At 38.0% G+C, this 14,121-nt stretch overlaps 1 protein-coding gene across 1 annotated transcript in view; it reads right to left on the reverse strand.

Annotated features, from left to right (window-relative positions):
* Positions 1-14,121, reverse strand: part of MYOZ2 (myozenin 2) — a 79,846-nt gene that overhangs the window by 53,617 nt on the left and 12,108 nt on the right. Inside the window, exon 2 of the mRNA XM_063458252.1 lies at positions 12,855-12,958. Coding sequence (XP_063314322.1) covers positions 12,855-12,930 — 76 coding nt within the window. The 5' untranslated portion in view covers positions 12,931-12,958. The remainder of the gene's footprint in view (positions 1-12,854; positions 12,959-14,121) is intronic.

Below are 14,121 nucleotides of genomic sequence, written 5' to 3' on the forward strand. Positions count from 1 at the left end.
AAATGCAGAGCATGATTTCTCACAATGGAAAATAAAATACATGATAAGTGTGGAAACAATGCCTGCTTGGTGTGAACTGTGGGCAAGCTCATGTTCAACCTGGTTGTCCATGATTGTAAGAGAGACATAATGGCTACTAAGTTATTACTAAGTTATTAAAAGAGCTTAGGGGTGTACTAGAAAAACCATTAACAGATTTATTTAAGCAATCATTGTTAACAGGAGTAGTCCCAGAAGATTGGAAGATAGCGAATGTTGTGCCCATTCACAAGAAAGGTAGTAGGGAGGAGTCGGGCAACTATAGGCCAGTAAGCCTTACTTCAGTAGTGGGGAAAGTGATGGAAACCATGTTAAAGGATAGGATTGTTGAACATCTAAAAACACATGGATTTCAAGATCAAAGACAACATGGGTTTACTTCAGGGAGATCATGCCAAACTAATCTTATTGATTTTTTTGAGGGTAACTAAAATAATAGATCAGGGTGGTGCAGTAGACATTGCTTACCTAGATTTCAGTAAGGCTTTTGACACTGTTGCACATAGAAGGCTTATCAATAAACTGCAATCTTTAAGTTTGGATTCCAATATTGTTGAACGGCTAAGGCAGTGGCTGAGTGACAGGCAACAGATGGTTGTAGTCAATGGAGTATATTCGAAGCATGGGCTTGTCACCAGTGGGGTACCTCAGGGATCTGTACTTGGACCCATTGTCTTTAATATTTTTATTAGTGATATTGCAGAAGGTCTTGATGGTAAGGTATGTCCTTTTGCTCAAGATACTAAGATATATAACATGGTTGATGTTCCAAGAGGGATAAGCCAAATGGCAAATAATTTAGGTAAACTACAAAAATGATCAGCGCTTTGGCAGCTGACATTTAAAGGGACATTTAAAGGGACATTTAAAGGCAAAGTAAATTAAACTGTTCCAGATTTGGCTTATTAAGCAGTATTCCCCAAGGAGCTCCAGCCACATGCAACTTTCTCCTTTAGTGTCCCAACTCTGCCCCCTAGATGGTGTTTTTAACACTATAGAGTCAGGAATACAGGTTTGTGTTCTTGACCCTCTGTCCTTTAAGACTATGTCCTCTTGTTGTGGTAGTTTTTCTTCTTTTAACCCCTTAAGGACACATGACGGAAATATTCTATCATTATTCCCTTTTATTCCAGAAGTTGTGTCCTTAAAGGGTTAAACATAGTCTCCTCCTTTACTGTGTTGATTCCCTTTATGTATTTAAATGTTTCTATCATATCCCCACAGTCTCGTCTTTCCTCCAAGCTATACATGTTAAGATCCTTTAACCTTTCCTGGTAGTTTTATCCTGCAATCCATGACCAGGTTTGTAGCCCTTCTCTGAACTCTCTCCAAAGTATACATTTCAGTTGTAAAAGCTTTCACTGATAGTGTTCTGCCAGTCTTGGAAAGAGGTGACTGTAAGTAATAAAAATAAAAAGTAAGAAAAAAATAAATAGATATATTAGTTTGTATTAGTGTACAATTATTGGTCTGTTGCACTTTATAGGTGCATTTTGTACATACTTTTGAACTTTAAAAAAAATAAATTTTATAACACATTGGTTAGTGCCTCTTTATTTGTTTATTTCTACATATTTGACTGTAAGTACTGCCTACAATGCTAGGAAAAGGGAAATTTATGGTAAGCAATATTTCTATTATCTAGTGGATTACAGCCCTAAGTGTCAAAGAGTAGTCATGTGCTTCGAAAAATCCTATCGTATGTATAATGTCATGTAGTTTTGCTCAATGCTGCTTTCTATGCGGCTAGCAATACCTTATCTGGAAGTTATTGAGTAATTGTTAAGATAGTAAAGGTGATATACAGGCCAGGGTGGGAGTGGAATGGATATGCAGAATGTTTGTTTAGCTAACAGTAATTGATATTCAAGGAGTGCATTAAACCTAAATTGTACAACTTAGGACAAAATTGTTGATTAGAAAAATGGCAATTTCACAATTCATTAAATGACCATAAACCAGTACAGGAGTACCCTGGTGCCCACCCAATTGTAAATATTTAGGGGTACTACATTTTTCCTACCCTAACCAGAATAAAAATATGCATTTTTTAATTTGAGATATTTTGCACATACTTTTCGGTTTGCTACATGATCTACTTATTACTGTTTTTTGTTTGTTTGCAGAGGGACGAAGAGGGAGGGACTTATGTCTAAGGATTCTTTGCCTATAAGTACCTAAAATATAAACCAGAAATGCGGTGCTGTCCATGAAGCAAAGGAGTCGCCATGGGCCATACAAACCATACAAACCATACAAAGAAAAACTGCAAACTACTCTTTTAACTTGAACAATTAGAAATTAATTAAACTGGATACTTCTGTGGAAGGGAAATATGTTTTGTCTCCTATGGTCAGCTTTATTATTATTATTATTATATTATTTATATAGCGCCAGCTATAGGAGCACAGCATAAATTTATAGTGGAGGAAGTCAGGTGCAGAGTGAGACTTTTTTGGAGGTATCGGGTCAGCTTGGTGTGCCAGGGTTTTAATTGGGAGCGCTTACTGCGTTTAAATGTAGGAGGTGCCATGATGTCTAGTTGAGAGAAGAGAGTGGAGTTCTAGAGTGAGGTTGCAGAGTTAGGGCAAGTGAGACTTGAGATGGGTAAAAGGAGACTTTGGAGGTTGGTGGAGAATCACAGTAGGTCAAGACAGATGTGGTGAGCATGGTGTAATTTGGATAAGGGGTGTGCCGATGTCATAGGTCAGCAGATGGTGCTCAGACAAAGAAAATTGAACAATGGAGAGATTAGAAGTGGTGGAGAGATTGGTGGAGATGAGGTCACAAGTGTTTTCTGCTGTATGAGTTGATGAAGTAGACCACTGTGTGAGCCCGAAGGAGGAGGTTACAGAGAGAAGATGGGAGGCATCAGGTCAGTTGAGGTTGTTGATTGGGATGTTAAAATCCCCAAGAATGAGGGAAGAAGTGCTAGAGGAGAGAAAGTGGAATAGCCAGGAAGAAAAGTGTTCAATGTAACTACTGCCTTATTTTTGTTTAATATAATTCCTGCCAGAAACCTAGTTGCATGGTCTTGGACACTGACTGCCGTCTATGCTAGGGCTACAAACACCTAAAAAGGGACTTGATTTAATCTGCCTCATTTGGTTTTGACGAAATCAAATTGCTACAGAGCTAATAGTTGCACATATTTTTTTTAGACATATAATTCTAAGTTTTCAAGTTTTTGAGGGCACACATATTACCTTTAATATAATGTATCCCTTACATAATTCTGAAAAAATATTGTGAAAATAGCAGTTGAATTTCATTGAAATGGTAATGGATGAAAAATCCACCAGATTGCCTTGTGTCAGTACATCATGCAACTATTCTAAAAAAGTTAAAAACTGTCCTGTAAAATGTTGAGAAGAAACAACAGACTTGTTCCTATTCCCCATTAAATCCTAATCAATGTCAGAAGTAAAACAAAAAGCCTACTCAGTCCATGATCACCACCACCTCCGGCAGATGCCAGACATGTGGTGAAGCCATTATCGTCATCATGTCTCCATTTCAAAAGATCGCTCACATTTTCATTGGCATAAAGCCTACCACTGCATCTCAGAGCTCAAAACACTGTGCTAGTATTAATATTCATATTTAGTTCTGAACTAAAATGTAGAGCATGATTTACCACAATGGTAACTGTGGAAACCAGGCTCACTGGATGTGAACTGTGGGGAAGCTCATGTTCAATATGGTTGACCCTGAGTGTGGGAGGCCTGAACTTACCGTACGCATCCTCAGCATATTTCAAAGTATGTTTAAAAGGTGAATATTAACCAGTGTAAAGTTTAATGTATTTTAGGTTTTCATTTAAAAATTCACCTACTATTTTAAAGCTTTACTAAACAGTGAAATATGGCAGGCTGATTAAAGGAACACCCCATGCACTCGAATCACCACAGCACACCCTTACAACTCCCCTTTTTGAAACGGTTTGATGTCTTACTGGGGTCTTCCAGAAACTGGTCCCTGTCTCCACTACCTTGGACAGGGAACAGAAAGCATTTTGTGTGAGCTAGGCCCAGCAGTGCAAGGCCTTGCTCACTAGCTGAGAGCAATCAACTGAAGGTCAGGAGTGCTAACAGAAGCTCCTACTTATGAGCTTCCAGCTCTCCATCAGAGAAACAAGCAATGAAATAATGAGATAATCAGTCCCCAACCCCCTCCTGCATTTTGGAAAATAAATGGGGATCTGGATGCAGAGATATTGCCTCCTCTTCTAATACCACAAATATAGGGCTCTGTGAACAGACGCATAAGGAATTCTCACAGATTATGTGTGTATCTCTGCATAAAGTATGTGGATTGATATAATTATTGTTTATTGAAACTCCCTAGAAAGATCTCGATTTGACTATATACCCTTATTACAGCGCTATGGAATTTGCTGGCGCTATATAAATAATAAAATAATAATAATAACCACCAATTTTTTCATTTCTCTCTTTAATCCATTTTACCCCCCTCTCTTACGCCTAAACACACGGGAGGGGGGTTATCAAGGCAAAAAAAGTGGGACAAATAGCTAAATTAGGAGCAATCACCATGGAAACCCATGAAATGTATCACAATACTTAGCAGTTTACACCCAAAATAACACCTGGTTAGCCTTGATAAATACCCACTATACATAGTCTGAACCCCCTTCCATCATGCTTACATTTAACAATGCAGGGCAGAGCAGTGGTAGGGTTATTTCCTATTTCTCCATCCCGATAAGCATGTAAACTCTCACATAAATGCTTATGCAAGTTACAAACAACTTTTTTAAAAAAAAATTGTGTAAAGAACATATTGGGGCAGTTCTGTGACTGTCAATCGGTGTTAAATTAATGATGAAAGAGAATATGTTTAAATACTTTTATTTCTTTGCATTTCCATCTTATTTATATGCACACAATGGTTATTATAATAATTACTGGAAATGGTGCAAAATTATACTATTTGTAAAACAATAACAATATTGTTTGGATGGGACACAGCCATAGAATCTCAGTTGTAATTACATTTCTTTTGAATTTAGTGAGATCCAAACTTGTTTTCATTATTGACTTATTTTGTGTACTTCCATCATGTTCTACCTAAGGACATTTTGCTCAACATAACATTCACTCTGTAATATGGGTAAGGTAGACATGCTTTTTTATAAATAATATGAGACCTTTACTTCTGTACCCATTAAATACTATCTATGAGAAGCACCAGATATTTTTCTTCCTAGTTTCTTTTACCCTCTAGAGGTATAGACCTCCCAGATCTAGAGCGCCATGGCAAGAAAGACTTGTTGGACCTCCATTGGTCCAATGGTTTTTGCTATGATTGCAAAGTTGCCTGCCTTTTCAGGTAATGCAAAAGATAGTATTGGTAGAAAACAATTAATTGACTTGTAGTCAAGCAGGAATCATGTATCTATCAATGTATCATATAGTTAGCTGGCATATGATGAATAAAATAAACAGCTATATGGCATAAATGTTAGGATATTTATCACACCAAGGCTATGACTCAGTTAAAGAAGCCTAGCTGTACAGACTAGACAGAGAAGAATTCAGACACCAGATGCACATGGGCAGGTTAATAGTTTACGTCTCTCTTTCATTCTTCGCACAGACATTTTGAATGGGTCCACGGCGCCTGTCTTACCCCTGGACTATGGCTACTGCCTAAGGTCACCTTAAAGTTAATCCTGTTGGGGCAAATATTGTGTAATTGAGCTTTTGTTTAATTTGACTCTGTTTTACTTGTAATATCAGTCATGTAGAAGCAATCAAATCATATCATTCAACATCATTTTACTGATGGTGCCCTCTTGATGAATGTTTGCGAGTGTGAGCAGAATATTATGTACCAAGTCAGAATTATATTGCGCAAAATGTGTTTTTATATAAAATATTCCTGGGAATTTATTTAGGCTTAAAATACACAAATTATCAAGTCTCATGTTCCAAAATTAAAAAAAGAGGTTGAATTTATATATATATATATATATATATATATTATACTAATAAGTGGCATGCGGTTAATTATGGGGAAAAAAAACACTTACATCTCTATTTAAATAGTCTGTCAAACTTTTTACATCACCATGGATGCACAGGTCTCAGGGATCTAGTACAAGAGGGGATTCCTGACCAACCAAACCCACAAGGTAAAAATGGTTGACAGTGTTTTGCCAAACATTGAGGGAACATGCACTGTACTGTAAGGATCCTCACCACTACTTGTACTGTTTAACATCTGAATCAAACAGACCCACACTTGTACCTACACACTGTCAGCATTACATTGGAGTATTATGGTTCACAGAAGACATGCGGCAACCATCACAATAGCATTCAAGGATATTCATAAACATCTCATGTAGCTCAGCACTAGCATAATTGATCTTATGATCATAAAGACAAGTTAACAGTCTATATCAACCAGTGATGCAACAGAAGAAGTGAGGTTGATGTCAGGCAAAGTCTCTGACCATATTTACCCTTTATCAATTTCTCAAACTATACATAGAAGCTTTAACTAAAATGATAACCCTGTATAGCATATCAGCTGGGCACTAAGACACCACAAATGACCCTAAAGTAATGCTATGGCTATATCACTACAATGCCTTGTATGTAAGTGTGCCAGACAACCTTTTCTCACTCCTACTGACAATAAAATATACAGCTATGTACATAACTACAGATTAATGACAGTGTGGCAAAGATGTCTCTGCCACAAGCTCCTGGAGGAGCCTGCTGCCTAGTCTCCTGCCCAAGGACTATGGGCCATGTATCCGACCTTTCAAACACTTGGTTCGTGTGGTTTCCCTTTTAATTTGAGAACCGAACAAACGCACGAATTGTGTACCACCTCTGGGCTTGTTAACTCCTATTAACCTCTCCTGACACCTCCATCATCATTTTCACACTATGTATCCTAAGTGTTCGGCTGGGTGGCCATTGTTCGTATGCACGAACACGTGGGAACTGAGTTGGCGGCCATCTTGTTGCACAAATGCGGGCAGCGGTGTTTGGTCGTCGAGTGCATGGAACTAAAATCGGACACTCTAACTTGCAAACACCGCTGTACTTTGACAAATGCCTGCTTCATTTCTACTCATGTCAGGAGAGCGCCGTTCGGTAGGATTGTTCGCATGAACTAGGCGAACAATTTCTACCTAGGAGCCAGAGGATTCGTTCAGTATTTCATTTGGTTTTGGACTCCCGAAAGTGACCGACTGCTGCCACTTTTCTTATGGAACTATTTTTGGCAGAAGCCACGTTTGCGGTCGGTCAAAAGTTTACCTCGATGGAAAATATAAACCACCGAACCAGTCTGGGTGCTTTATGGATATGTTAGGTATTCAGATCAGGGCTATCCAGGATGTGACTCTTGATGGGGTTCCATGTATTTTGGGGGTACTTTTGGGGTGTGGTAAAATTGTTGTATTTTTCTGTACCTGGGGATATTTGAGTTTGTACAGTTGCTGACTCAAATATCTCTCAGGCACAGAGGAGGAGTTTACTGTGTGCATAAATTGTGAGTGCTTGCCTGCATTAAATGGAATTTGCTGGCACTATATAAATAATAAAATAATAAAAATAATTAAACAGATCTACTCCCAGCATTAAGTCTCAAGTCTTGGGGGTTGCTATAACAGCTACACTCTCTGCAGGAGAGCTTTGATTACTGGAAGTTGGTTCCAGGACCCCGTGCCAGGGTGGGAAGTAACAGCAAGACCCCAGCAAAGCTGCGGCGGCTAGGGGCTGAAGTGCTGATAGCTAGGAAGTGTGTTTGGTGGAGGTACCCAGTCGGGGCCACAGACAGTATGATCACATCTCAGGCTAACTCAACTATGGTCCACACAACACCCCATAACAGTTGACCACAATATCCATTGGATATGTATATATTTAAAGGAATACTCAATGCACCATAACAACTTCACTTCAAAGGCGTTGTTAAGGTGCCAGTATGTCCTCAGTGCCACCTTGAGGGGTTAAACCATTCACAATTAATTTAGCAGAAACGTTGAGAAATAATGCCCCTTGGCTATGTCCCTCTTCTTCCAGTGATGGTCCAAAGCTTTAGAGCAGAAGCCTCTGACTGAGCTCCTGATAGGCTGAGAGTGGCAGCTGATGATCTCAGCCTATCAATAGTCCCCGCTCATAAAAATATGTTAGAAATATCCCTTATGTCCTCAACAGAAACATGTATCCATGATAAACTATTCAAGAAGACAAATAGATGGATGGATGGATGCACAGACAGACATATATAGTAAACTTGTTATAGTATTCTTTTTATATGTATATTGTAAATGTCAACCCCCAATTTAAACGTCAACTTTTGGATTCTATATATTTTGTGTTGTCCGTGTTAGTAAGGAAAAACGTTTTGCTCTCTTCTAAATACGATTTCCTGAATGATTTAGCCTTTCCTGCCATCCTGAAAGCATCAAACAGGTCTAAGTAAAGAGATATGAAAGGAATCCACATGTTTAGCGGATTCCACTGGCAGAAGAAAAAATACTTTTTTTTTGGAGAAGATGAAATAAATGATAAATAGAAATGATAAATTATAAACAGATGAACATAATGAACAAGACTGCATTCAGACAACTGAAAAGAAGAAAACTGAATAAAACTTTTTTAAGAGGGAGAAGGTATTTTATGCTATGCTAGATTTCTACAAATAACAAGCCACAGAGACACTGCCAACAAAAGTGTTAAAATAACTTCCACAAAAAATAAAACCACATAGTGTTTCACGTGTTCTCAAACAACTTAAACAAGGAAAGGTCATTTGAATGCATGTATCTTTTCAAGGTTGACACATCTGGAAATATTGCATGATTGGATTCATATAATGTTACAGTGATATAGGAATAACTCTAAAGTACGCTATATTAATTACAAGTAATTCACAAACTTAAATTATTCCAGGATCAATGAGAATTCTATGCACAGAAACCCTCCTTTACTAAATTGTAGGATACATATTGTTCTATTAGGGTTTTAGACATTTAGGTGGACTGAAATTATCATGGGCACCAAACAGCAGAAGACCCTGAGACCCTTGCAAAATAATTAGCAAACTTTTATGGGATAATCTGATTAGAACTTGATCTAGCTCTGCTTACGATAGTACCATCACTGTAGTGTACTGCCACATCTGATTTTGACTTTGTTAAAATGCCCATAGCATATTTTATGAAGTTTTAACGAGCCCAATGCTAATTACATGGCAGAAGACTAAGAGCCAGGCAGATTTAAAGAGACACTCCAAACTTCAAAGCATTTTAACTTGCTGAAGAGTGTGAAGAGTGTGTCCTCTCTTTTCATTTTATAAAGTATGAGTATAGATTTCAATAGAAATTCACAATTTTATTAATCAACCTTGTTACACCCCTCCAGCTGTCAATCAGAGAACAAGTTCAGTTAATTCCTCGTTTGGTTAGCTTATCGGAGCTAAACTCAAGAATGAGCAAAGACTTCTCATCAAGCTGCATTGGGAAGTCTGTGATTGGACAGCCTCAGAAAGTCTGGGCAGTGTTAGAAGGGGAAGGCTGGTAAAGGCTTCAGTCAAGAGGTCTGTAGCTTCTGCAAGCTGTTTTTAGCTATACCCCTGATATAAAAAATACATGATGAAATGTTGAGGCATGTTTTGATTGGGGGTAGACTTAGCAGTGAATTTTAATGTTTTGGATTTGGGCAGTGGAGTGTCCCTGTAATAGATGAAGACCAGCAGTTTTTGTCTCCTAACAAAGCCTTTATGAACCTTGATAGTGGTTCTATTAGGAGCCTAAATGTTGCTGCTCTTTATTTTTTAATTCTGCCTGAATCTTAGACCTGATAAGAAAGAAATAGGTGGGTACAAACCCACCTAATGAGGGCGCTGAACACTACAGACAAGTGTATAAACATAATGAAAATATCAAAAATTTATTCTGCACACTTCACAGTTAATAAAAATATATAAATATATAAAACAATATACGAAGGCCAAAAAGTAATGCAAAGCAGTACAATTTTATGACCAGGGAACAAAGCCCGACACCAACCACTCGGCTCACAAGTGAATAGATGTTGCTACAGCCCTTGGTCGCGACTCCTAGGGCTGAGATATCCTTGCGGCTCACAGTACAATGAAATCGTGGTGGTGAGATAGCGGTCTCTGGACTGCTGAACTATCAAACTTGATGGCTCTGGCTCAACGCGTTTCGTCCCGCGTTCTTCCGGACTTCCTCAGGAGCTGTAGACGCTGAATCTTAGACCTGTGCTCAGTCTTTTCCTTTGTTTGAAACTTATTTTGAGGTTTGGTCACCTCTGGACCTGAGGCACAGTCTCTATTTCTATTTTCAGGCTAATTCCTTGTCTCATTCTTAATTCATAGCCCCTGGTGGAAGTGGTTATGGTGCATAAAAAGTTATTTTGCAGAAAAAAACCAGCAATGTTTTATCCCATACAGACAGATAAAAATGAATTAACTAACAGATCCTGAAAACCATACTCTGAAAATATAATGTATAATAATAATCCATAAACGTGGACCTTTGTTTGAAAAAATAAAAACATTTCTTTGTATGTAAGCCACAGGCTTGGCTACGTTACCCACATGGTGTTGCGTGTCTATTTATCTAGTGCCAGAGGCTTTGTGGAGGAAATGTTGCCAGCAGCTGTAGTTAATCTATTCATGTATTCAGTGGCATTGGTAGTGGGAGAAAGGATCTCTTAAATAAAATACATATGAAACTATCGCTTCCTCTTCTGCCAAGTCTGAATTCTGCAGACAGAACATTTGTTTTGGTGACTGTTGTACATACTACTTTGTGTGCAGCATGTAATAGCAACATAATTACATTATTTTCATTATTTATTTTACAGATCTGATAATACATGGGCAAACAAATGGTGAGACAAGTGCTTTAAACCTGTTTAAAAATAAGCATGCGTTGGGTATATAAGCATGAATTACAGACTATTTCTCAACTTTTTTCCATCCCCTGTGTGTGCACCTATTTCACAAAGGTCCTCAAACACACAGGGTTATTTGCAAAAATGAAAATTGTCAGGAATTAAAAGTAAATATTAAATTTAGAGAAAAAAAAATGGAACTGGAAGTTCCAAATTAAGCTATTTTAACATTACATTTTAAACTCACTTTGAACTCTCAACAAGTCTCATTTTAGTAAATAACCCTGCTAGTCACATAATGTTAAAGGAACACTAGAATCTGGCACTACACACAGTACTCCACACTAAAAGGGACACTCCAGGCACCAAACCAACTTCATCTAAATAAAGTAGTTATGGTGCCAAGAGGCTCCCCAAGGCACTCTTACCTAAGGGGCTTAAAGTCTACTCAAATGGTTTAACTCCAAAGTTGCCTCAAGCAGCGACGTCCACTCCCCCCATGCTACATCTGGCTTCCAATTGGCTGAGAGTGGTCAGCTGACACTCTCAGCCAATCAGTGACTCCCCATTCACAAAACCAGCTTAAAAAAGGATGCCGCCTGGTGTGGGGGGAGTGAACTTCACTGCTAAAGGCAACTTTGTGGTTACATTATTTGAGAACAGTTCAACTCCTTGAGATAAGAGTGCATCCAGGCGCTCATGGCACAATAACAACTTCAGTTAGATGAAATCTTCTTGGTGCCTGGAGTGTCCTTTTAACTAAAGAACAAATAAACACACAAACAGAAGATCTTAAATGGCTGTAAACATAAATCAGTTTGCATTTAACTTTCTGTCATAATTTACCACTGCAATTCCATGAAGCAAAGGTCAGATTAGGAAAAGACTAAATGCTACACCACATAATATTTCCTATTGCATAAAATGTAGTTCCTGTTTCCTATGACTAGTGGATTAAAAACCCTGTCATGCTTACTCATTGTCTGGCTGAAGTTTGTGGGAGTTCACATCATATTTAACCGCGGAATGAGACAATCCCTTGCCAAACAGTTGTTTTGGATTACAACTCCAATCAAGTTGAATCAGAGGTTGGCTAAGCTAGAATGGAGTTTTTGTCCACTAAATGCCCAATAGCAGATCCAGAGAATGTGTGTATCACAGAGCTCCATAACATTAAAACCATGTCTAGTGTTAAAGTGTGTATCACAGAGCTCCACAGCAAGATAACTCATAGCAATTCTCAGTGTATATTATTTTTTTTTTAAAGTTCCAAAGCAATACATCACAGAAAACTCCTGTGCGTTTTAATGTATCACAGAACTCCACAATATATTACACCACGCAGGAGTGTTCTTTTAAGACTGGCAAAGGAATGTATGAGTTCTTGTTTTTGTTGTTTTACAATTCTTGGAGGTCTTCCTTTATAGCCATTCAAAGCCTAAACCTACATCATGAATTGTAATCACAAATTGCCAGATCTGAATGTGTAAAGGGTGGGAATAATTCTACATGTGTGTCACATGTCGTCTAGGACACAAAACCTCCATTACGGTGGCCGCTTGAGCTGCTAACCCTAAACAAAAAGCCTGAAAGTCAATCCTATTACACCACCCATCAGCTGTTACTTAGCTTCATTCCATCTCAACAGTTGTCCAGCTGAAAATAGCTTCTGAACGGACTACAAAAGGCCTCAGATACCAAAGGAAGCCAGATATTTTGACAGATTATTTATGGACATGAATTTGAGACAATTAGGCAAGAGTTGTTAGAATAAAGGTTAACTCTGAGCATACTGGTGGTATGCGGCCCCCTTTGTTTACCCATGCGCCCATGTGACAATTAAAGTGTTAACTCCACAAGACATCCAATTAGTAATAAAAAGGTAATGAAATTGCTTGTTTGTACCAATAGATTGGATTTCATTAAATATGGCAGAAGCCTGCTCTCTCCTCTCCTTCTCAAGGGCACGTTGAGATAACATTGTCCTGTCTGGATTCAGATGTTGCTCCCTGAAAACAAAACATATAAAATAGTAATTATTCATTAATTTATAAAAAAACAGAAAGTTTCATGATAGTGTACGAATGCAAGTAGTAATGATATCTGACCTGCCACATTAGTCCAGTAATGTTGAGGCAAAATATTGCTGTAATATAGAGGTAGAAGCGGCAGAAAAGCACTGTTCCAGGGTGTCCTAAATTTGCACTAGGATGGGAGAACTGGAAAACGTAAACAGGGTCATTCACTAAACAAAGAATTGTCTGGAATTCAAAATTAATTTTATATTTAAGGTCTCAATAACTGGAAGAATTCTCCTAGTCACCTTTGCTTCTAGTTTGGCTACCTTGGCCTTCAATTTGAAATTCACTTTGAAATCCCAGGAAATTTCCTTTTAATGAATAACCCTGCAAGGCTTAAATGAAAAGATAGCAAGTTATGGGGAGAAAGAGTGGTACCTGCCAAAAACAAATGCAGAAGCCTGTGGATGGTATATATACTCATCCATGGACATTATGACTTGTTAATGTACTCTAAGCGTCTGGGTCCCTTAATGTCATTGGTCGTATGCTAGGGGGATGGGACAACTTCTAGCAACAGCAGGAAATTGATAGGTTCTTTCTAGGAACTACATATGATATGTGACATGGCAAACCCTCAAATGGCAGAAGGATGTTGTGTGGACTCACTTATATTGAAAACAAGTTGGCAAATTAAATAGCAGAGACCAATAGTACATTCACACATTAGTTGTGCCATCAGGTGATGGGATTGATTGATCGATCTGTCTGTCTATGTATCATAAAAATATGCCAAAAAGATCGTGGTGAGACCAAACAAAATAACACTTTGCACATTGCAAACAGAATGGTTACTGTTATGCATGCACAATAGCAATTTTTCTATTTGTAAATAGTAATTTATCTGCAAATGTTTATTTACAGATTTTATTATTATCCAACTGAATGTTACATATTTTATTATCTTCAGATGGAGGTGGATATGAGATTTCTAATTACCACTATGAATTCTGCAATATACTATGCCTAATTAGTGAGGTAAATACCATTATGGGGTCAGACTGTTAAGCCTTAGGATACTTACCTTAGTTACAATACACATGGATGGTAATATTGCTACCCACCGTTTTGTTCCTTATAGAACTAAGACTTGT

Source organism: Pelobates fuscus, chromosome 6, assembly GCF_036172605.1.
Source record: "Pelobates fuscus isolate aPelFus1 chromosome 6, aPelFus1.pri, whole genome shotgun sequence".
NCBI classification, from domain to species: Eukaryota; Metazoa; Chordata; class Amphibia; order Anura; family Pelobatidae; genus Pelobates; species Pelobates fuscus.